Below are 25,116 nucleotides of genomic sequence, written 5' to 3' on the forward strand. Positions count from 1 at the left end.
ATACCATCAGGTGTGACACATTCCCAGGGTAGACTTATAATAGTTTAAGAAACACATAAAAGTCCCTTCATCTCTTTGTCCACGTGAATATCAACTTTTGAATGCTTCACTGGATGAGGGAAATCAAATATGAGGTAAATGCAAAACAACAGGTCAGTCTCCATACACATTTAGTGATCACTGAATTATGACCATCCTATCTATAATGGACTATGCCGGATAGGTCGCATTTAAAAAACCAAACAGTTCTGTATGCTAGAGCAGTTGCATCTAGTCATGCAAGTCAAAGTGATAAATTAGTGGTTATCGGAAGTAGTAAAGATATCATGGAGTTTCAAAAGGACATGATTGTGAAAGCTTGTGTGTCAGATGCTTCCATATCTGAAACATCATGTCTTTTCAGTTGCTCACAGCCCACTGTGGTTAAGGTATACAAAGAATGGTGTCAAATGGGTCAAACGATCTCCCACCGATAGAACTATAAATTATGCAAGATGCATGTTTGTAGTGAGCTAAGGGTGCAGTGCATTATACAGGCTCAATACAAGCCATTGCATGACAGTTAACATCACAATACAATATGGGGAATGCAAGAACAATATCTCAAACGATGATGCATTGCACACTCACACACACACAGGGTTCCACAGCAGACAACTACAGATACATACTCTCTTCACCGCTGATCACTGTTGATGGTGAATGCTGTGGTGTTAATCACAAGCTGGTTGGACAATAGAGGACTGAAAACAAGTGTGCTGGTTGGATGAATCCAAATACCTGTTGCAATATGCCAATGAATGCCTATATGTGTGGAGCAGGCAACAGGAGTCCATGAACCCATTGTGCATAGTGCCCACCATCCAGGTAGGTGGTTGCTTAATATGGGGATACTTTTTTTGGCAAGAAATAGGACCCCTGATGCATATGGACCAACGTTTCACTGGTAAGGTCTACTGGCAGCTCTTAGGAAACTATGTACACCTTGCCATATTGCATTTTTTCCTAGACAAAAACAGGATCTTCCAAGACGATAATGTAATGTGTCATTGGATTTGTACTGTGCACAAGTGGTTTGAGGAACACAATGAAGACATCACCAATCTCGATTATCTTCCAAATTCACCTGAGCTCAATCCAGTTGAATACCTGTGGGATGTTTTGAAACTGGAAGTGAGATGTGTGGAAAGCCTTGCAGGCAGCATGGCTGTAAATCTCTATGGACGTCTTCAGACATCTAGTGGAGTCAATGCCTAAGTAAATAGCAGCTGTTATCTGTGCAAATGGTGGCTCAACACAGTGTCATGTAAGTGGCCATAATTTAGTGATCACTGAGTACACACACATATGCATACATCCATATCAGAGGTCATGCTCTGGACTGGATGCAAAGTGGTCTCTAGGGATAGTTTTTTCCTCTTTGTTGTAAGTCATGCTGATCATCCAACTGTTGGCCAACTGGATTTGCCAACTGTTTTTTGTAATTGGTTATCCAGTTTTCTCTCTGATCGCTGACTGAGGGTGATGGTAGATGGCTCTCTGTCTTCTAACTTCTCCACTAATGCCAGTGTACCCCAAGTTTCAGTTCTTTCCCCCACTCTTTTCTTCTTGTATATTAATGACCTACTTCCATTGACTGGAAATCCTATCCATAGTTTTGCCGATAATAGCACATTGCATTCCACTTTCCATTTTGAGAGACCTTGTCCTGCTCAATCAGCTTCAACTTCTCAAACATCTGCTACCAATTCCTTAAATGCTGATCTCCAGGTAATTCTCCAGTGGGGCAAACAACTCAGTTGATTTCAATCAACTAAGTTGTCTAAAAGTCAGTCTTGTCTTATATCTTGCAAAAAGGATTCTTCTGCCTGCTCCTATGCTTATCTTTGGTGACACTCCAATTTCTAGGCAAGATGGTATATCTCTTTTGGGGATTACCCTGACTTCTAATCTCTCTTGGCACAAGCACATTACAAATATTGCTTCCTCTGCATCTAAAAAACTTGGTTTTCTCTTTTCCTCTCGGCGTTACTTTTCTTCCAAACTGTACAAATGTTCATGCTGTACAAATCACAAATCTGCCCTACCATGGAATATTGTTCCAACCTCTGGTGTTGTGCCCCCAAAACCTTTCTCAGACTTATTGATTCCATTCAGAAGGGGGCAGTTAGGTTAATTAATGACTCATCTCTAACAGAGTCTCTCCACTCACTGTCTCATAGACGTACTGTTTCTGCTGCACACCTCTTCTACAGATATTTCACTGTTCTTCTGAATTGGCTTCTATAATTCCCGCTCTCTCTTTCAAAACAGCCCAGAGCAACGTATCAACTCTGGGGTACTACACTCACAGTGGTAGAGAATGAAAAGGACCTGGGGGTAATTGTGCAGGCAGATATAAAGTTCTCTGAGCAGTGCAGACGGGCTGCAAGAGTAGCTCATGGTGTCTTATCAATGATATACAGGAATTTTTCTAACAGGGATAGGGAAGTAATTATTCCCTTGTATAAGGCAATGGTCAGGCTGCACCTTGAGTACAGTATACAGGTCTGGAGGCCTCATTTCAAGAAGGATTGTTTGTTATTTGGTTTTTAGGAGCATTAGCAACTAAGGCCATATTACTCCGGGAATATACGGTGGTCACTCCCTGACCTTTCCGCATCATCCGTATTTGGTGGTGACGGGCTCGAACCCCGGTCTAATCAAGAAGCGTGTGCTACGCACTGCTGCTCCTTCCCACCTGGCTACGGAGGCGCATTTCAAGAAGGATGTAGAGCTGCTGGAATGAGTACAGAGAAGGGCAACAAGGTTAGTGAATGGAACGTAGGGTTGCTCTTACAAAGAAAGGCTTAAGTTTTTCAAATTACAGTGTCTGGAGACTAGGCACTGGTGAGGTGATCTGTTAGAAGCCTAGCCTTGAATGGTTTGAGCATGCTCAATGCTGATGGGATACTGCCTCTTGCTCAGAATAATCACCTGAGAGGGCATAAATTCAAATTGAGGAAAAACAGATGTTGGATAGATGTGCGGAAATTTGCCTTTTGCCAGCGGGTAGTTGGTTGGTGGAACAGACTTCCATCCCTTGTTGTGGAAGTTGATAGCCTAAATAAATTTAAGGCTCAGCTGGACAGGTATTTCGAACGAACGGAGGGGTGAAGTGGAAGGGTTGCTTTTTTTTTTTTTTTTTTTTTTTGGCTGATGCTGCATAAGCTTGCTTTCTTGGATCACGTCTCTACTAATGCTAATGCTATTCATTCAACTGCCATTTTCTGGAACAACCTTCCTTCATACACATTTCCTGAACATTACAGTCTACAGAAGTTCAAGTCCAATGTCAACAAATATCTTCTTTCGTCTTCTCAACCTCCAACCCAAGTAAGTACTATAGGTTCTAATATCTCTCGTGTTTGGGATTTACATAAAAAAAAAAAAAAAAAAAAAAAAAAAAAAATCAGAGCGAGAGAGAAAAAAAAGAATAGGGAGGCAGAACACATGTTTTATTCATCTCCCTGGCTGTGATGTTAAGGTAGTGAGCTGTTTTTTTCTCCAGCTGTCACTTGAAACCATATTGGTAGGCTGATGGTTCTCTTGAATACTATGATTTTGCGGAGTATAATAAACCAGTCATTTTTGATGGGTAGCTCAGTGTCTATTGCTTGTTCCACCATCGTCATTAGGGAAAAGAATTATCCAGATTCATTATAATCCTGGTACTATTTCTATTAACTATTTTCTGGTAATCCTTTTTATGTGGAATGCTTCGATAAAGACTCATATCTTTTTGCTGGTGCTGTGCAACGTTCAACATTTTATGATCTAAGATGAACAAAAGGGTATATTTTGGAGATGGCATGATGTGCAACTTCACTTTAGCTAATGTTTCCCGTGACTGAATAAATATTTTGTGTCTGCATTCACACGTGGAGACATTTTAAGGGATGAGAATATCAGAAGCATGTCAAGTTAAAACTGGAAGCTAAATGATTTTGTGATAACTAAAAGAAAACTGGAAATAAACTGTTAAACCTAAAAGTAAATAAGATACATGAGAAAGATGGAATCTGTTCAATTATATTAAAAGAAGCAGCAAACTTTTAGCCTTCATTATAGGAACATCGTTGGATTCAGGGAAGGTCCCTACAGATTTCAGATGTGCAAATGTCTAACCTATTCATTGGGGAGGAATTAAAAAGTGAAGTTATTAATTGCAGACCTGTCAGTTTCATTTCGCTTCCAGTGAAATATAATGACATTAACTGTTAAAGTGGAATCCCCCCAGAGTTTAGTGCTGGTTCCCCTTAATATATTATCAATGATATTGATGAAGGCTATCAAGGCATTAGTTAGACATTAGTTTTCCAGATGCTGCAAACTTAATATCCAAGTATCTGGAAACTGGCACCTGCAAGAAGATCTAATTGAAGGGTCTAAGGCTTTAAATGGATTGAGTAAACTGAATGCTGGTGGCATCCTTCTTCTTGCTTGGGAAACATCAACATAATGGGACATAAATTTAAATTGAAAAAGGACAGTTTTAGAATAGATGTATGAAAATTTGCTTTCACACCAGAGAGTACTAGATTGTTGGAATGTGATGTTAAGATTTGGTTTAAAGGGAAGTGGTGGTCTGTGAAAATGGATAAGTTGAATAAATTTAAAGGTTAGAAAAATAATCATTAGAGAAATAATTTAACTTCTGTTCCAGGGAAATTAATGGAGTCACTGGTTAAAGAGATGATACAGGACCACCTAGACTAGAATAGCTCAGACACAGAATGGGTTTGTTAAGGGGAAGTCTTGTCTGACCAATTTGATTGGATACTATGATGTGGTCACAAAGGAACTGGATGCAAAAAATAATTTTGATATCATATACTTGGATTTCAGGAAAGACTGGATTTTGATACTGTTGCACATGGAAGACTGCTGTACAAATTGGAGCAGTATGGCATTAAGGGTAAGTTACTGCAATGGATAAAAGGATGGTTGAGTGGGAGATGGCGGAAAGTGGTAATAAATGGACACTGCTCTTCATGGACAAATGTTATTAGCGGAGTTCCCAAGGGTTCGGTGCTGGGCCCTTTGTTGTTTTGTGTATTTATCAATGATATATATGAAGTTATATCAGGCTTAATATCCAAGTTTGCAGATGATGCAAAGGTTGGCAGGGTTGTTAATGACAGTAAAGACAGTATGCTACTGCAAGAGGATCTAGAAAAGTAGGCAGATGGGCTGAGAAGTGGCAACTGAAGTTTACAAATGCAAACATTGACCATTGCATTGACATTGCATTGACGCATTGACACATTGCAAACATTGAACATTGACAAATGCAAAGTGCTCCGTATGGGTAGTAGTAACCCAAGAGAAACATACCAACTGTGTGGTACAACGCTCAGGGAAGTGGAGAATGAAAAAGACCTGAGGGTAATTGTGCAGTTAGATATGAAGTTCTCTGAGCAGTGCAGATGTGCTGCCAGAGCAGGTCATGGAGTTTTGTCAGTGATATATAGGAATTTTGCTAGCAGAGACAAGGAGGTGATTATCCCTTTGTATAAGGCAATGGTCAGGCCACACCTTGAGTACTGTATACAGGTCTGGAGGCCTCATTTTAGGAAGGATCTAGAGTTGCTAGAAAGAGTACAGAGAAGGGGGAAAAGATTGGTGAGAGGAACAACGGAGTAGGCTTACAAAGAAAGGCTTAAGTTCTGCAAGTTGCAGCATCTGGAGACTAGGCACCTGTGAGGTGATCTGATCAAGGTATATAAGGCCTTGAATGGTTTAAGCAGGCTCAGTACTGACGGGATACTTCCGTTTGCTCAGATTAAGAACCTGAGGGGGGGCATAGATTCAAATTGAAAAAAGACAGTTGTAGAATAGATGTGCGGAAGTTTGCCTTTAGCCGGCGGGTAGTTGATTGCCGAAACAGACTTCCATCTGTTGTGGAAGTTGATAGCTTAAATAAATTTAAAGTTGAACTAGACAATCATTTGGAGTGACCAGATAGGTGAAATGGGCAGGGTTTTTTTTTTTTTTTTTTTTTGGCTGATGCTGTATAAGCTTGCTTTCTTGTATCATATGCCTCAGCTAATGCTAGAGGGGAGAAGAACAGATGATGTGGGATCTTTAATTTTGGGTGATGCTGTATAAACTTGCATCATATACCACAACTAATACTAAGACAGGGATAATAATAAGCATGACCCACAGAGCACTCAGAGTCTGCACCCCAGACAATCTAGACAACCGTTTCCCACTGCAGAACACTATTGTTCTGTGAGATGTGAACAAGTGTTTAATGAAAAATTGCAATTAATAATTTTAAAAAAATAATAATAAAATAAATAAATTTTGCATATTTGTAGTATACACCACTTTTGTATCATTATAATTTTTAACTTTTTTTTTTTTTTTTTCAGTTATTCATATACTGGCATAGACTAATAACGAAATAGACCACGGAACATTTTATTTTGGCAGGCTTTTGCACAGAGAAATCTGCGTAGAGGCAATGATATCTATGAAAAAGTAGCAATGTAGTGATCTAATATGCCATTCATATGTGATTTAGCCTGGAGTACACGGGTTGAAGAAGAGGGGGAAGTGAATAGATACCACAACTAAACTCACTTCCTTGTATAATTTTTTTTTGATAATTATCAGTATTTCGAAATACTATTATTAACATAAATGACCATGGATTTGTGGTTGAAAAACATAACTTTAAAATGAGAAGCAAGTATTGCAACTGTGGTTGATGAAAACAAACACAATATTGTCACACTTCAAATTGAGGATGAACAATAGCAGCCTTTTGTTCCTCAAAAATCCAGAGTGAAAAAACAGGAACCAACTAATAATATACCAAAATGAAAGTACGATGATAGCATTAGCATTAGCAGAGGCATATGATGCAAGAAAGCAAGCTTATTCAGCATCAGCCAAAAAAAAAAAAAAAAAAACCCACTCCCATTTCACCCCTCCGTTCGTTCGAAATACCTGTCCAGTTGAGCTTTAAATTTGTTTAGGCTATCAACTTCAACAACAAGTGATGGAAGTCGGTTCCACCAACCAACCACCCGCTGGCCAAAGGCAAATTTCCGCACATCTATCCGACATCCGTCCTTCCTCAATTTGAATTTATGCCCTCTGAGGTGATTATTCTGAGAAAGATGAAGAATCCCATTGGCATTGAGCATGCTCAAACCATTCAAAGCCTTATACACCTCTATCAGATCACCTCGCCGGTGCCTAGTCTCCAAACTCTGTAATTTGCAAAACTTAAGCCTTTCTTCGTAAGAGCAACCCTTTGTTCCATTTACTAATCTTGTTGCCCTTCTCTGTACCCGTTCCAGCAGCTCTACATCCTTCTTGAAATGAGGCCTCCAGACCTGTATACAGTACTCAAGATGTGGCCTTACCATTGCCTTATACAAGGGAATAATCACCTCCTTATCCCTGCTAGAAAAATTCCTGTATATCATTGACAAGACACCATGAGCTACTCTTGCAGCTCGTCTGCACTGCTCAGAGAACTTCATATCTGCCTGCACAATTACCCCCAGGTCCTTTTCATTCTCCACCACTGTCAGTGTAGTACCGCAGAGTTGATACGTTGCTCTGGGGTTACTGTTTCCCATATGCAGCACTTTACATTTGTCGATGTTAAACCTCATTTGCCACCTCTCAGCCCATCTGTTCAACCTTTCCAGATCCTGTTGCAGCAGCATAGCGTCAGTATTGTCCTTAACGACCCTGCCAACCTTTGTATCATCTGCAAACTTGGACATTAAACTTGATATCCCATCATCAATATCATTCATAAACACTGAAAACAACAACGGACCCAACACTGAACCTTGAGGAACTCCACTAATAACATTAGTCCACATTGAGCAGTGTCCATTGATTACCACTCTCTGTCTTCTGCCACTCAACCATCCCCTTATCCATAGCAGCAATTTGCCTCCAATGCCACACTGCTCCAATTTGTGCAGCAATCTTCCATGTGCAACAGTATCAAAAGCCTTTCTAAGATCCAAATATATAATATCAAAGTTATTCCCTGCATCCAGTTCTTTTGTGACTACATCATAGTATCCAATCAAATTGGTCAGGCAAGACCTGCCCTTAACAAAACCATGCTGCGTCTGAGCTATAACTGAATTCTTGTCTAGATGATCCTGCATTGCTTCTTTAACCAGTGCCTCCATTAATTTACCTGGAACAGAAGTTAAACTAACAGGTCTATAATTACTTGTGTCAGCCTTTGATCCTCCTTTGTGAATTGGGGTTACATTTGCACATCTCCAGTCTATGGGTACCTCCCCTGAGTCCAAAGAAGCTCTCATAATTATGGCTAGGGGTTTGCATACTTCCTTTGCTGCCTCCTTTAATATAACTGGATAGATCCCATCCACCCCAGGTGCCTTTTTTATGTTTATCCTCAACAATCTCTCCTCCACTTTCCTCTCAGTTATTACAAAATCATCCAGCTCACTGCCAATGTTTACTTTACCTACATCATTCTCCTTCCTAAATAACTCCTCATGCGTGAATGTAGATGCAAAATACTCATTTAGATTGTTAGCCACCTGAGCAGGATCCTCAACTGTTGAACCATCAATATCCAGTGGACCAATCTGATTCATCCCTTTCCTTTTCGAGTTCAAGTATGTAAAGAACTCTTTTCTGTTTTTCTTTGCATCCTTTGCCAAGGATTTTTCATAGTCTGCCTTTGCCTGCCTAATCTCCTTTGTGACTTGGTTACAGACCAACTTATATCTATCATAGGCTTCCATGTCACCCATTAATTTGTATGTATCCCATGCATTTTTCTTCTCTGCCACATGTCTCATTAGTTCATCTGACAACCATTTAGGCCTAAACCTTGAACAATATTTCTTAGTTGGTATGTAAAGCCTGGTAGCCTCCAAGATTAGTTCCTTGAATGCTTCCCATTTTGAGTTTGCTGTTGGTAACATCATCAGTTGGTCCCACTGTATAGAATTTAAATACTGTCTCAGACCATCATAGTCGCCTTTACAAAAACAAAAACCCTTCCCTTTACCTCTGATGGTAGTTACCTCCTTGAGTAAATCCCACTTCAACACACTGTGATCACTGCCACCTAGTGGTTCATTTATCTGCAGGTTCTTAATGCATGAAGAATCACTACTGATAATCAGATCAAGAGTATTGCTCCCTCTTGTTGCCTCACGAACATGCTGATGTAGAAAACAATCATCCAATAAATCCACAAAAGCCTTGCTAGTGTGCGAGTGACCAACCCACAAATTCCAGTCAATATCTGGGAAATTAAAGTCCCCCATTATAAGACTCTCTGATTTACTGGCCCACTCTATTTCCCTGTACAATATCTTATTATACTCATCAGAGTCATTAGGCCTATAGCACACTCCTACTCTCAATTTTGATTTCCCTATGCTTATGTCACACCAAACTGACTCGGCTGAATTTCGGCTTTACATGTGTTGGAAATAAAGATGCTCCTAATTCACAGTGCATGGTATGTAATAAAATATTAGCAAAGAGTTCTCCAGCTAAACTTGTGTTTCATAAGTGCTGAAGGTTTCACACCAACAAAAGAGGATTTTCTTGAAGTGCTCCACATACAAAAGAATTGGCAGAAAACATTTACTAGAAATAATGGCAATTACTCTCCCACTTCCTAGTTAACCCTCTTCCATAGCGACCACAAAGGAACCAGCAACATATAGCAAGCTATTCACTATGCACCACAGGTTAACTCTACATCTTGCAGTCACAGTATTCAATAAAACTATCAGTCTACCAGTACAGTTTCATGTGACAACTGGAGCAGAAAAACAGCTTGCAATCCTAACATCATAACCATGGTCTACTGACGAGGCTAGTGGGAGCCAGACGTGTTCAAAGCCGCTAATTGGATTTTCTTATTTATTGATTTGAAATTATTGTTTTTCTAAACCTTTTGATTTAAATTTAGTAGTATAGCATTATTTGTGATTTTCTCATTAATCTGGCATATTTATTCTTTACTCAGCCTTGTAATTGAATAAAAGTATCGGTAAGAGTATCAAATCCAAGTGTTACAAGTTGCAGCTCTGCTGAATGAGAAGTTTATTAGCCATATTTAGCCGCTTTATTGACCAATTGTTATATTAAATTATTTTCTATAAGTAGCTTATAGACCTAGTCAGGATCGTTAGTTTATTCTGAATTGAGACAGCGAGATTTGGAAGTTAATTAATACTTAAGTGTCCATAGATTTACTGATCATAACTTGCGCCATTGTTATACGATACAACGTTATATCCCGAACTAGATAGCGTAAGCTTAGTATAGTATAGTATATAATATAATATTGTCAATTAATCAGCAAAATCTACTAATTTTGTTAAACTTTGTTGTCAATTAAATTGTACTTTTAACAAAATACATATAACGACTAAGATTACAAACAAAACATAATTAATTAATACATAACTTGATATGGAAGTTATATAAACATAACTCGTAGATACTGAAAAATATATATAGCGTTATAACTGTGTTGGGATACAAGTTTAGGGTTATAATTTTGTACTGAAATTGAAATGTTATTGAAATTAAATCGAAATCATGACTCAGACTAGAGCAGCAAAGCAAAAGGCTCAATCAAGCTAATGGGAGTGCTGTGGCTCAGAGGGGAACTGAGGGGGGGGGGGAGTTGCCCCCTGAATCACAGCCTTTTAAAATGCACTGCTTGCATGATGTTTGTGGAGCAATCGGGTACGGGACATGATATTGCCATGGAGGATGTCTTTGTGTGTGTGTGTGTGCGATGCAAGGAGTGTAACAAAATCAGGCAACAACCCAGTGTTGTTATGGGCCTATATGAGAGCTTGAAGGACAGCGTGGATGCCCTCGGAGGATCTAAAGTGAAGGGGCCCATCAAGCTCTCAGCTGTCCACATCAACGCCAAAGCTTGCACTTGATCATCATGCAACACAGCGGCAACCCCCCAAGGCAGAATGTGCTGGTCCCACAGGAACTAGTAGTAGTTGGTGACTCTATTGTCAGGGAAACAGGGAACATGCTTTGTAAAAAGGATAGGTGGAACAGGACCAGGGTATGTCTGCCAGGGGCAAAGGTTGATGACGTTGCAGAGCGGATATCACCTTTTAAGGGCACAAAAGGTGATATAGTTGTACACGTTGGCACTAATGATATTAAGAGTAGGAGACCGGCAGAATTACTTAACAAGTACAGGTCACTGTTGAAAACAAGCCGTGAATTAGGGTTGAATTTGAAAGTGTCTGCAATTCTGCCCAGACACTATAGGAGGGAGTATATGATGAGAGCCTTGTCGATCAATTCGACCCTGGAAAGACTGTGCAAGGCTCAAGGGGTAGAATATTTTTCAGCCTGGTCTGTACTCATTAACAGGAGAGACTGCTTCTACAGGGATGGGATACACTTAAATAGAAAAGGTGAAAAAATATTTCCTGATGCAATCGAGGCAGTGTTAGGTGGGTTGGAAAACTGCTAGCTTGGGGGGGATACAAGGACTATTAGATTAACAGTAGCCACTGGCAGAGGCGAAAGGGATTTTTGCACTGCTTCTGTTGGAATGAGCAGAAGCTTGGAAAACAAGATGCAGGATATTTCAGAGACTGATGGGAGTCATTGCAGTACAAGTAAACACATGGGTTGTGTTAGGGTAGCTAAGAAAAGGAACAGGTGCATGTATACTTGCTTGTACACCAATGCTAGGAGTTTAGTAAATAAATTTGATGAACTTGAGGTATTGCTCAAAGCATCAAAGGCAGATATTGTTGGGATATCAGAGATGTGGTGTCACACAGATATAAGAAATACAGAACTGGAATTTGGGGAGTAAAACGTCTACAGAAAGAGATAGACAGGATAGGAAGGGAGGAGGGGTTATGCTATTAGTGAAGAAACACATAAAATCCAAGGAAGTGAAGCCAGTCGACATCGCCGGACAGTGCAGGGTCGAGTCAGTTTGGTGTGACACAAGCATTGGGAGATCAAAATTGAGAGTAGGAGTGTGCTATAGGCCTAATGACTCTGATGAGTATAATAAGGAACTGTACAGGGAAATAGAGTGGGCCAGTAAATCAGAGAGTCTTATAATGGGGGATTTTAATTTTCCAGATATTGACTGGAATGTATGGGTTGGTGGCTCACACACTAGCAAGGCTTTTGTGGATTTAATGGATGATTGTTTTCTACATCAGCATGTTCGAGAGGCAACTAGAGGGAGTAATACTCTTGATTTGATTATCAATAGTGATTCTTCATGCATTAAGAATCTGCAGATAGAGGAACCACTAGGTGGCAGTGATCACAGTGTGCTGAAGTGGGATTTACTCAAAGAGGTAACTACCATCAGGGGTAAAGGGAATGGATTTTGCTTTCGTAAAGGTGACAACGGTGGACTGAGACAGTATTTAAATTCTATACAGTGGGACCGACTGATGATGTTCCCAACAGCAAATTCAAAATGGGAAGCATTCAAAGAACTTATCTTGGAAGCTACTAGGCTTTACATACCAACTAAGAAATGTTGTTCAAGGTTTTGGCCTAAATGGATGTCAGATGAACTAATGAGACATATGGCAGAGAATAAAAATGCATGGGATACATATAAATTAACACATGACACAGAAGCCTATGATATATAAAAGTTCATCTGTAAACAAGTTACAAAGGAGGTTAGGTAGGCAAAGGCAGATTATGAGAAATCTTCGGCAAGGGATGCAAAGAGTTCTTTACTTATGTAAATTCTAGAAGGAAGGGGATGAATCAGATTGGTCCACTTGATATCGATGGTTCAACTGTTGAAGATCCTGCTCAGGTAGCTAACAAACTAAATGAATATTTTGCATCGACATTCACACATGAGGAGTTATTCAGTGAGGGGAATGCCAGAGGTGTATTCAACTCTAGTAGTAAGCTAGATAATCTTGTAATAACTGAGAGTAAAGTGGAGGAGAAATTGTTGAATATAAACTCAAGAAAGGCAACTGGGGGGTGGATGGGATCTATCCAGTTATATTAAAGGGGGCAGCAAAGGAAGTAAGCAGACCCTTAGCTCTAATTATGAGAGCTTCTTTGGACTCAGGGAAGGTACCCATAGACTGGAGATGTGCAAATGTGACCCCAATTCACAAAGGAGGATCAAAGGCCGACACAAGTAATTATAGACCTGTGAGTTTATCTTCTGTTCCAGGAAAATTAATGGAGGCACTGGTAAAGAAGCACTGCAGGATCATCTTGACAAGACTTCAGTTATAGCTCGGACACAGTATGGTTTTGTTAAGTGGAAGTCTTGCCTGCCTAATTTGATTGGATACTATGATGCAGTCACAAAAGAACTGGATGCAGGGAATACCTTTGATATTATATACTTGGATCTTAGAAAGGCTTTTGATACTGTTGCACATGGAAGACTGCTGCACAAATTGGAGCAGTGTGGCATTGGAGGCAAATTGCTGCTATGGATAAAAGGGTGTTTGAGGGGAAGAAGACAGAGAGTGCTAATCAATGAACACTGCTCATAGTGGACTAATGTTATTAGTGGAGTCCGTCAGGGTTCAGTGTTGGGTCCTTTATTGTTTTCTGTATTTATAAATAATATTGATGATGGTATATCAAGCTTAATGTTCAAGTTTGCAGATGATACAAAGGTTAGCAGGGTTGTTAAGGACACTATTGACGCTATGCTGCTGCAAAAGTATCTGGAAAGGTTGAGTAGATGGGCTGAGAGGTGGAAAATGAAGTTTAACATTGACAAATGTGTCGACCGGGCTAGTGAGGTGTTTACAGTGCCTGCCTGGCAACTCAAAGTTTGCGGGTTCGAATCCCACCTCGGGCTTGGATCAAAGTACTGCAAAAATCTTGGGAGGTACATAATGGCCACAGAAGCAAATGCGCCAACAACTACCAAAAAAATAAAATAAAATAAATTAATAAATGTAAAGTGCTACATAGGGGAAACAGCAACCCCAGAGCAACGTATCAACTCTGTGGTACTACACTGACAGCGGTAGAGAATGAAAAAGACCTGGGGGTAATTGTGCAGGCAGACATGAAGTTCTCTGAGTAGTGCAGGTGGGCTGCAAGAGTAGCTCATGGTGTCTTATCAATGATATACAGGAATTTTTCTAGCAGGGATAAGGAGGTGATTATTCCCTTGTATAAAGCAATGGTCAGGCCACACCTTGAGTACTGTATACAGGTCTGGAGGCCTCATTTCAAGTAGGATGTAGAACTGCTGGAACGAGTACAGAGAAGGGCAACAAGATTAGTGAATGGAACAAAGGGTTTCTCTTACGAAGAAAGGCTTAAGTTTTGCAAATTGCAGTGTCTGGAGACTAGGCACCGGCAAGGTGATCTGATAGAGGTGTATAAAGCCTTGAATGGTTTGAGCATGCTCAGTGCTGATGGGATTCTGCCTCTTGCTCAGAATAATCACCTGAGAGGGCATAAATTCAAATTGAGGAAAGACAGATGTAGGATAGATGTGCGGAAATTTGCGTTTAGCCAGTGGGTATTTGGTTGGTGGAACAGACTTCCATCCCTTGTTGTGGAAGTTGATAGCCTAAATAAATTTAAGGATCAGCTGGACAGGTATTTCGAACAAACGGAGGGGTGAAGTGGAATTTTTTTTTTTTGGCTGATGCTGCATTAGCTTGCTTTCTTGCATCATATGGCTCTACTAATGCTAATGCTGAATTATAATCAGTATAATGGACAATACTTTGGAGGGGTGAAATGGAAGTGTGTTTTTTTTTTTTTTTTGGCTGATGCTGCATAAGCTTGCTTTCTTGCATCATATGCCCCTACTAATGCTAATGCTAATGGAGATGAATGAGTCACATTATCCATTTTACTATGCTCTCCAATGCTCAATGCCATGATGCACTTGTAGCCAACCAATTGATCTCTGTGGACTCCTCTGCATCCAATCAAGAATATGATCTCTGATTTCCTCACTTTCTCTCAGGACTGTTTATTCCATGCTTTCTCATTCTCTTTATCTTCTCCATATCTGGTAAATAGATATCTAAACAAGTTTTTTTTTTTTTTTTTTTTTAACTATTTATCCTCATAAATAGGAATCAAAATATTCTAAAATATAGCAATTAATTAGTTCATCAATAATAAGCTCAAGCAATACAGCGTGATGGTTAAATTAGACATTCCTACATTAATCCTTCAACACTCATTCTGATGAATATCATTAGGTCCCTATATGAATAAACTCTTCCCCTCTCTCAAAGTCTAATGATCTGTTGGTAACATCATTAACTGTTGCTCTTGGTAGAGGTCTACACAGGCCTAAATTTTTTATTTTTTCCCAGCCCGAACGTAGAAGGCCCGACCTGACCAGAGCCCAAATTTTTTTTTTCAAAGTTTCATTTGAACTTTTTATATAAATAAAATCACTAGCATTGCTTTGAAGTTTCATAACAATAAAAAAAATAAACTTTCAGATTCAAAATTTAATATTAATAATTATATAACAATGATAAATATCCAATATAATTTTCAATATTAATTATATAAAAAAGGAAATGTAATAAATTTTTAATTTTCATATTTAATATAATTCCAAAATGAATATCGATATCCTCCTCTACTTAAATTAAAAAATTAGAACTGACTGTCACTGGCAATTCTCATATCCTCTAGAATGAATCGTTCTAAATCCTCTAGAACCTAAGCTTCCCCTTACCTGTATTTTTTAATTATTGGTCAGCATTGGATTTAGCAAAGAAGCAGTTAGAAAGTGTTACAAGTGAATGTTCTTAGATTGAAAGTAGGTCAACCCAAAATCTGGGATGTAGTAGAGCAAGGGAATTAACGGCATCACACTTTTAAGAAATACTGTATACTGTACACATACAACTAAAAGGAACCCATTGCCAGGGGACATAATGACTCATATACCCTTGATGTAACATAAATTGCAACTGTGCCCGCTTAAGGGTAAAGGCTACTTTACTGAGCAAAAATATAGACTGGGTCATTTCCACGAAAGAGTACAAATTTCGGTGAATTTTGGAGATGTTGGCAAAGTGTGACTTATTGGTCAATTAAAAAGCGTCAACAGACAACTAATACACATTTTTTCTAAAAAAACCTTTAAGAATTTAAATGCATAACAAAATATTTAAAAAATATATATATATGTGGGAAACAATCCGAAATGTTTGGAAATAACAATTCATTACAATTATTTGTACCCGAACCGAGGCTGGGTAACATCATTTGTGTTACCCAGCCCGAACATCCTTCTGTTACAGGGTGCGAGGGCTAGGCCTGGGGCCTGTGCAGACCTCTAGCTCCTGGCATACCTTATTTCTAGTCCACCTATCCTTATTATAAAAAATGTTACCCATTTCTCTGATAATGGACTTTTGGAATTAAACTAAATCCTCTAGAACCTGAGCAATATGCACCAACTATTCTGTTCTGACACCCAAATTGGGGCACATCACCTGCCAGGTGACTAGATATACTTGAGATGCAACCACTCATTTCTTCAGTTACTCAAATTCATCTAGTAATGCACCCAAATTGCCAATAATATGATCGAGACATGTTGAATAACTCATCCAAGAGTACTACATCCTTGGATGAGGTATTCAAAGTGGATTTTGTACAACCTTTATTAAGAAAAAATGAACTAACAAAATATTGGAGAATTAATTTTACAGAATTTAAATTAACAAAATATTACAGAAAATAACTAACCAAAATTAAAGAAATTTAATTCATAAAATTACAAATATCAAAATTTGTGTAACTAAATATATTTAAAAGTTTAATAATTTAATATATTTAAATATCTTTAAATATATTTATAAAGATATTTAACTTAAGAAAAACAAATATTCTTATAATCTTCTTCAATATAATATAACAAAGCTAACTGAAGCATGACTGCTCTCTGTAACTGCCAACTGCCCATTTAAGGTGAAGTATATAAAAATTTCACACCAAAAAATTTCACACCAAAAATTGGTTTATAATTTGGAACTCTTGCAGAGTTACAAATTATAAACCAATTGTTGGTGTGGAGAGATGACTTAAGAGAAACAGGTATGAAGAAAACATTAAGGGTGAACACCAGTAGAGAGATTTTTACGAATTTAAATGTTCAAGAACAAATACTTTGTGCTAAACGAGTATCCCTTTACTACAAAGTTATCAGGTTACATAAATGTTTCATCTAAAGTGCATGGATTATGTTACAGGAATATAAATTAGATCAATTTCATAGTAAGTTTGTTCAAGAATTGTTGCCACAAGACATGAATAAATACAGAATGTTTTTTTGCAACATACACATGAAGCCCAACTTCTCAGCCAAGTTCTGGTTACAAAGAAATCATGTTTCACAAGAAATGGAATTATCAACTCTCGAACCACTCATAACTGGGAAGAAGAAAACCCATATAAGATAGTCAGAAACAAATTATCACCATAACTTTTCCTTTAATGCGCATTATAGCCATAGTTGCTGATGCGCCAATAAAACTCAACTCTTTCCTTTAATGTTAGGTGTAGTGATTTTAGGAACAATCTTATTAGAGTTATTTTTTCCCAGCAAGGATCTCAGGAATGGAATACTCACTTTTTTTATTGAACAATTTGCAAGAACTATTGGAAGACACCACCTGAAAAATGACAGAGGAAAGTGGAAGAGAAATCGATGAAGAAAATCATAAAAAAGGCAGCTGAGGTAGATGGGATCTATCCAATTATATTAAGGGAGACAGTAAAGTAGATAAGAAAAACCCTTAGCTATAATTATCAGAACATCTTTGGATTCAGGGGATATTCCTGTGGGCTAAAGATGCACAAATGTTTCTCCAGTTAACAAAGAGGAATCAATAAGTGACATATATGTAATTACAGACCTTTTAGCTTAATATGGCTAATAATAATAAAATATTATTATTATTTTATTATTATTAGCCATATGATGCAAGGAAGCCTGAGGCTTTTGCTGCACCAGCTAAAAAAAAATGTCTGAGTCACCCTGAAAGAGAAAGAGAGAGAACAAGAATCAGAAGTAGAAGGGAATCACCAAGAAAGAGAAGAATGATGATATCCAGCTCAGGACCCTGGATGTGCCAAGCCCATACTCACCAGATGTGAGCCCCTAGGGTATTGGCTAAAGAAATAATGTAGAAACATCAAGACAAGATGGAGTTATACTTTGTTCACAGCATGATTGCAGTTACACTTCAATTACAGCATTTCAGGAAAGCTTTTTGATACTGCTGCACATAAAAGATTGTCATACAAATTGGAGCAGTGTGGCATTAAGGGAAAATTGCTGCTATGGATAAAGGGATAGTTGAGTGGGGGAAAGACAGAGAGTGGTAATCAATGGAGATTGCTCTTCGTGGATTAATGTTATTAGTGAGTCCTCCAGGGTTCAGTGTTGGGACCATTGTTTTCTTCTATATTTATCAATGATATTGATGAAATATATCAAGCTTAATGTCTAAATCTGCAGATGATACAAAGGTTGGCACAGTGGTTAATGACAGTAATGAACTGTGACCAGATCTAAAAAATTAGGTCAATGGGGTGAGAAATGGGAGTTAAAGTTTAACACTGACAAATGCAAGGTGCTGAATAAGTATAGCAACAATCCTAGACTAACAAACCAACTGTTTGTTAGTCTAGTTTGTTTTTCCACTACCCACTACAAGGGTAGTGGAAAAACAAAAAAGAACTGGGGATAATCATGCAGTAAGATATGAAGTTCTCTGAACAGTGCAGTTAAGCTGCCAGGACAGCTCATGTTTTGTCAATGATGCATAGGAATTTTGCTAGAAGGGTTAAGGAGGTGATTATCCCATTGTACAAGGCAATGTTTAAGTCACATCTTGAGTACTGCATACAAGTCTAGAGGCCTCATTTTAGGAAGGATGTAGAGCTGCTGGAACAAGTACAGAGAAGAGCAATGAGACTGGGAGGAAAACAAAACAATGTCTTACAAAGAAAGGCTTCAGTTCATCAAATTACAGCATCTGGATCACCTGTGAGGTGATCTGATTGAGGTGTTTAAGGCTTTCAGTGGATTGATCAAGATCAATACTGATGGCATCCTTCCTCTTGTTCAGACTACACATAAGAGGGCATAAATTCAAACCAAGGCAGGATGGTTGTAGAATAGATATGCATCAATATGCTGCACATCTATCCTGCAACCAGCCAGTATATAGTTGATTGTTGAAACAAACTTCCATCTTCTGTTTTGTATGTGTGTGTAGTTTGAATAAATTCAAGGAAGAACTAGACCAACTACTGTAGAGGATGGAAAGATAATGTGGGAAGATTTTTTTTTTTTCTCCCTCTTTTGCTGCTGCTATATAAGCTTGCTTTCTTGCAATATTTGCCACTTGCTAATACTAATAGTATTATGATGCCTAGAAGTAGTGTATCTTAATTATTTTCCATACACTGCTTCTAGGCTTCTTTTTTCACAAAGCTAGAAATTGTCTCAGAATTTTCAGTTTTATATAAAAAAAAAAAAAATGGATTTTCTTTCAACTTTATATTCAGTCAAGTTCAAAATTTCTGAAGACTGTACATGAAGTTCAACTCTCTCTTTCATCACTTCATTCATATTCTGCTACTCAAAAATATTATTAATAATCAAACTACTGAAATTATTCAAAAATAACTAAACCTCTCAAAAATTTCCCAGTTCATTTCACCGAGAAATGTGGTTTTATTTCTGTTCTCAACTTCCATCTTCATGTATAATCTGCTCGGAACCATTTGTCTTTTTCTTTGAAACTCAATTTTATACATTACAACTTTCTTAATAATGAAGTTAACTTTTCCTTGGTGAATTTATGTTCACAACTCCAGCTGGTTTTCAATTTTTTAGTTGTACAGACCTAGCTGTTAGAGATGCTGAGGCTTCTGCTATTACCACTAAACTTACACAATTGTTTTCATTTACCTACTAGAATACCAGACAAGCTTAACAACATAGCTAATGATTTTGATATTTTCACCAAAAATTCTTAAAATACACAATGTTAGCTGTCCTCCAGGTACCTCAAATAGCAACTTGTTGATGGACTCCTCAAATGGATCCTCTGTCTCAAAGCCATTCTTTACCTTATGTCACTTGCTATTATAACAGCAGAAAACTGCATAATCTGCAGAGCTTCTATTCTGCAATTTCTTGGGAGGAATACTATTTTAAATCTTCTAGTCACAGTATTTGCTTAGAATTTGCCACAGGGATGAAATCCTTCATTCTCATTCCACCCTAAACTCTCATCCTTTATCTAAAACATAGTTTCTCTAAAAAAATGTGCTAAGGCTGTTAAGTATAAGAATATAACAAATCATACGTGGCTTATATACAAATTTCCAGCTTCATTTTCTGCCTATGCAAAGCTCACAATAGTAAGTTTTGTTTTTTATTTAATTTTACTTTTTATTTAATTTCTTTTAGAATTAAGTCATACCTTTTTTTCCTGATATGGAAAATCAGAAATCTGGAGAAGCTTAAAACAATTTGTTCTGCTAGTTTTGTTTGTTTGTTTGTTTGGTTTGGATTTTTATTGGTGCATTAGCAACTAAGGCTATAATGCACCTTTTTGCTAGCTAAACCAAACTTTCCAGGTTGGGAAAAAGTGTCCTTCCTTCATTTTTATATTTAAATTCAACTTCTAAGTTGAAATATATAAATGAGGCATTTCCTTTTGTTCAACAGAAAAAATTTAAACTCAATTTTTTCTGTTAAAAAAAAATTTAAGTCCTGGCACCTTTGAAACAAAAACTGCACATATATTTTTTATGCACTTTTAAAATGATAATGATGATGTTAATATAATTAGAAATTTTAAGACTGTGCATTACTCTAAAACTTTATAACTTTAGTAGATAAGAAAGTTTACACATGAAGCACTTCTGACAAGTTCTCATGCAAAAATTCTAATTCTATATGCAATAGTACAGAATAGAATAGAACAGAATAGAACAGAATATTTGTGATAGAATAGAATACAGAATTGTCAATGAATAATAACAGTTGTTTATTTTAAATAATGATATAAATTCCATTTAAAATGTATGAGACAACCAGTGAGCTATGTGGGGAAAAAAAAAAAGAACAGCGTAAAGCTAATATAAAATATGCACGCAAAGAACAAAACATGCCAGAATTACACATGTATTCAATCTATATTGCATTGAGATTTGAAAAAAAAATTTAGAAGCACTTGTAAGGGCTTCTAAAGAATTAAAAAGTTCTTTCAGATCTCAGTGCAGTATAATGTAAATTGAATACATATGCAAAACTGTTGTTGTTATTTGGTTTTTAGGAGCATAAGCAACTAAGGCCATATTGCTCCGGGGATATGCGGTGGTCATTTCCTGACCTTTCCGCATCCTCCATATTTGGTGGTCACGGGCTCGAACCCCAGTCTAATCAAGAAGCGTGTGCTATGCACTGCTGCTCTTGCCCACCCACATTCAAAGCCAAGCTCATTTTTTGTTGTAATGGAAGAGTGGGATAACTCTCTCAATGTACTAAGTTAACTTCAAAAGGTTCCATGCATTTATAGATATTTTGATAATGAGAGATTTCTTTTTTTCTTTTTATTTAATATAATGTAAATAAAAACTTTTTCGCAAAAAAGAAAAAAAACAGAAAATAAACAAATATTAACTTACCAAGTACATCAACTTGTAAGTCCTTTCTGGCACTGCCAGCATCATTTTCCACATGGCAAGTATAAATTCCTTCATCTGAAAGTTGCACCCTCTTTATATCCAAAAATTTTCCTCCACCTGAGAAACTATAGTGATGAGAATTTAGTATTTCATCATTTTTCAACCAAGTTATCTGTGGTGGAGGAATTCCTTCCACTTCACAAACAATTCTTAATGGTAAATTAACTATAGCATTATTTGTTCCATGGAAGTCTAATCCTTCAATTATTGGTGGAGCTGAAATTAAAAAAACACATTACTAAAATTAGGAAATTAAGAAATTAAAATAACAGACAAAAATTAAACAAAGTGATAAAAAATTAGCAACTGCCTTAATATTCTGAATAGTCACCTCTGAAACCTATGCTGTAAAAAAATTAGAATATTTTATCATTTCAATATTTACTCCAAAACAGGTTTCCATCAAAAATTATATTACTTTATTATAATAAAGTAATAAAATAACTAATAAAGTAATAAACCAACAAAATAACTTGCTTCCTTTCTTTCCTAACATGCACTGTTTTTAACTGAAACATTTTGTATATTTAATTTACAAAACTAAATATATACAAAATTAACTCAATAAGTTAATAACTAAATCAAGTACCATATCCACAGGTAGTATGCTAGCCCTGAGCCATAGAGTGAAATTCATTCACAGATTTGATAATTTTACTAATTTTTTACTACAGTAAAATCTTGATGCAACTTGCTGAACAAAATGAAAAAAAATTAATTTATTTATTTACAAAATAAAATAAAAATAAAGCAATAAAATGTTAGTGTAACAAATGTCAGAATAATGAAATATTAGGTAAAACAAAATCATTTCCCATACCATGCCAATCTTTACATAAAAATATTTTGTATTGTTACATAAAAATATTTCATTTTAACGAATATCATTGTAATGAGAATATCAATGTAGTACTGTACAATAAATATTCATACCTTTATAAAAAATATAATCATTATAATGAAGCATGTAAAGAGAAACTATTCAAATGATAGGACATAAGATTAGTTGCTTTTGATTTACCTGTTTCGCATGGAAGACTTGTACAAATTGAATCAGAATGGTATTATGGGTAAGTTGCTACAATGGATAAAAGGATGGTTGAGTGGGAGAAGACAGAGGATGGTAATCAATGGGTGCAGCTCTTCATGGACTAATGTTATTAGTGAAGTCCTACAGGGTTCGGTGCTGGGTCCTCTGTTGTTTTGTGTATATATCAATGATATTGATGAAGGTATATCAGACTTAGTGTCGAAGTTTGCAGATGATACAAAGGTTGGCAGGGTTGTTAATGACAGTAATAGCAGTGTGCTACTGCAACAGGATCTAGATAATTTGGTTAGATGGGCTAAGAAGTGGCAACTGAAATTTAATCTTGACAAATGCAAAGTACTGCATATGGGTAGAAGTAACCTCAGAGAAATGTACCAACTGTGTGGTACTACACTTAAGGTGGTAGAAAATGAAAAAGACCTGGGAGTAATTGTGCAGTCAGACATGCAGTTTTCTGAGCAATGCAGACAGGCTGCCAGGGCAGATCATGGGGTTTTGTCAATGATATATAGGAATTTTGCTGGCAGGGAAAAGGAGGTGATTATCCCTCTGTATAAGGCAATGGTCAGGCCACGCCTTGAGTACTGTGCAGGTCTGGAGGCCTCATTTTAGGTTTTGTTATTTGGTTTTTAGGAGCATTAGCAACTAAAGCCATATTGCTCTGGGATATGCGGTGGTCATTCCCTGACCTTTCCACATCCTCCGCATTTGGTGGTGATGGGCTCGAACCCCGGTCTAATCAAGAAGCATGTGCTATGCACTGCTGCTCCTTCCCACCTGGCTACGGAGGCACCTACCTCATTTTAGGAAGGATGTAGATTTGCTTGAAGATTGGTGAGGGGAATGAAGGGATCCTCTTACCAAGAGAGGCTAAAGTTCTGCAAACTGCAGTGGCTGGAGACTAGGCACCTGTGCGGTGATCTGATTGAGGTGTATAAGGAATGGGTTGAGCACGCTGAATTCTGATGGGATCCTTCCATTTGTTCAGATTACGAACATAAGGAGGCATAAATTCAAATTAAGAAAAGACAGATGTAGAATAGATGTGCCGAAACTTTCCTTTAGCCAGTGGGTGGTTAATTGCTGGAACAAACTTCCATCTGTCGTTGTGGAAGTTGATAGGTTAAATAAATTTAAGGGTGAATCAAAAATAAATTTTTGAATCACCCTGTGTATATATATATATAAAAATAATTGTTAAGGCTATTAAATATTTATACTAGTATACGTTTGAACTAGTTGACTTAGACCTATAGTTTCACACGTATCATCAACATTTCTCTGAGGAAGAGTAAGATTAACGTCCCCAAATAGAATAATAGTAGTAGTAGTGTTGGCACATGATGCAAGAAAGCATGAGCTTAGGCAGCTCAGCCATTGATTTTGAAATTACAAAACAATTACCTCTAAATCTTTGTGCAGTTCCTCCTTAAATTTATTTAACCTATCAACTTCCACAACGACAGATGGAAGTTTGTTCCAGTAATTAACCACCCATTGCATTGACTAAAGGCAAATTTCCGCACATCTATTCTACATCTGTCTTTCCTCAATTTGAATTTTGCCCCCTTAGGTTCGTAATCTTAACAAGTGGAAGAATCATATCAGAATTCAGTGTGCTCAACCCATTCAAGGCCTTATACACCTCAATCAGATCACCTTGCAGGTGCATAGACTCCACCCGCTGCAATTTGCAGAACTTTAGCCTCTCTTGGTAAGAGGATCCCTTCATTCCCCTCACCAATCTTGTTGCCCTTCTCTGTACACACTCAAGCAAATCTACATCCTTCTTAAAATGAGGCCTCCAGACCTGTACGCAGTACTCAAGGCGTGGCCTGATCATTACCTTATGCAGAGGGACAATCAACTCCTTTTCCCTGCTAGCAAAATTCCTATATATCATTGACAAAACCCAATGACCTGCCCTGGCAGCCTGTCTGCATTGCTCAGCAAACTTCATATCTGACTGCACAATTACTCCCAGGTCTTTTTCATTCTCTACCACCTTAAGTGTAGTAGCACACAGTTGGTACATTTCTCTGGGGTTACTTCTAGCCGTATACAGTACTTTGCATTTGTCAATGTTAAACTTCAGTTGCCACTTCTCAGCCAATCTGCCCAAATTTTCTAGATCCTGTTGCAGTAGCACACTGCCATTACTGTCATTAACAACCCTGCCAACCTTTGTATCATCTTCAAACTTCGACACTAAGCCTGATATACCTTGATCAATATCATTGATAAATACACAAAACAACAGTGGACCCAACACC

General features: G+C 37.5%; 1 protein-coding gene across 1 annotated transcript in view; it reads right to left on the reverse strand.

Moving 5' to 3' along the window:
- LOC150087903 (hemicentin-1-like) overlaps positions 1-25,116 on the reverse strand; it is a 1,496,027-nt gene that overhangs the window by 592,329 nt on the left and 878,582 nt on the right. The window contains exon 46 of the mRNA XM_090369959.1: positions 21,733-22,008. Coding sequence (XP_090226085.1) covers positions 21,733-22,008 — 276 coding nt within the window. The remainder of the gene's footprint in view (positions 1-21,732; positions 22,009-25,116) is intronic.

Source organism: Mastigoproctus giganteus, chromosome 3 (assembly GCF_048544385.1).
Source record: "Mastigoproctus giganteus isolate SK-2022 chromosome 3, ASM4854438v1, whole genome shotgun sequence".
NCBI classification, from domain to species: Eukaryota; Metazoa; Arthropoda; class Arachnida; order Uropygi; family Thelyphonidae; genus Mastigoproctus; species Mastigoproctus giganteus.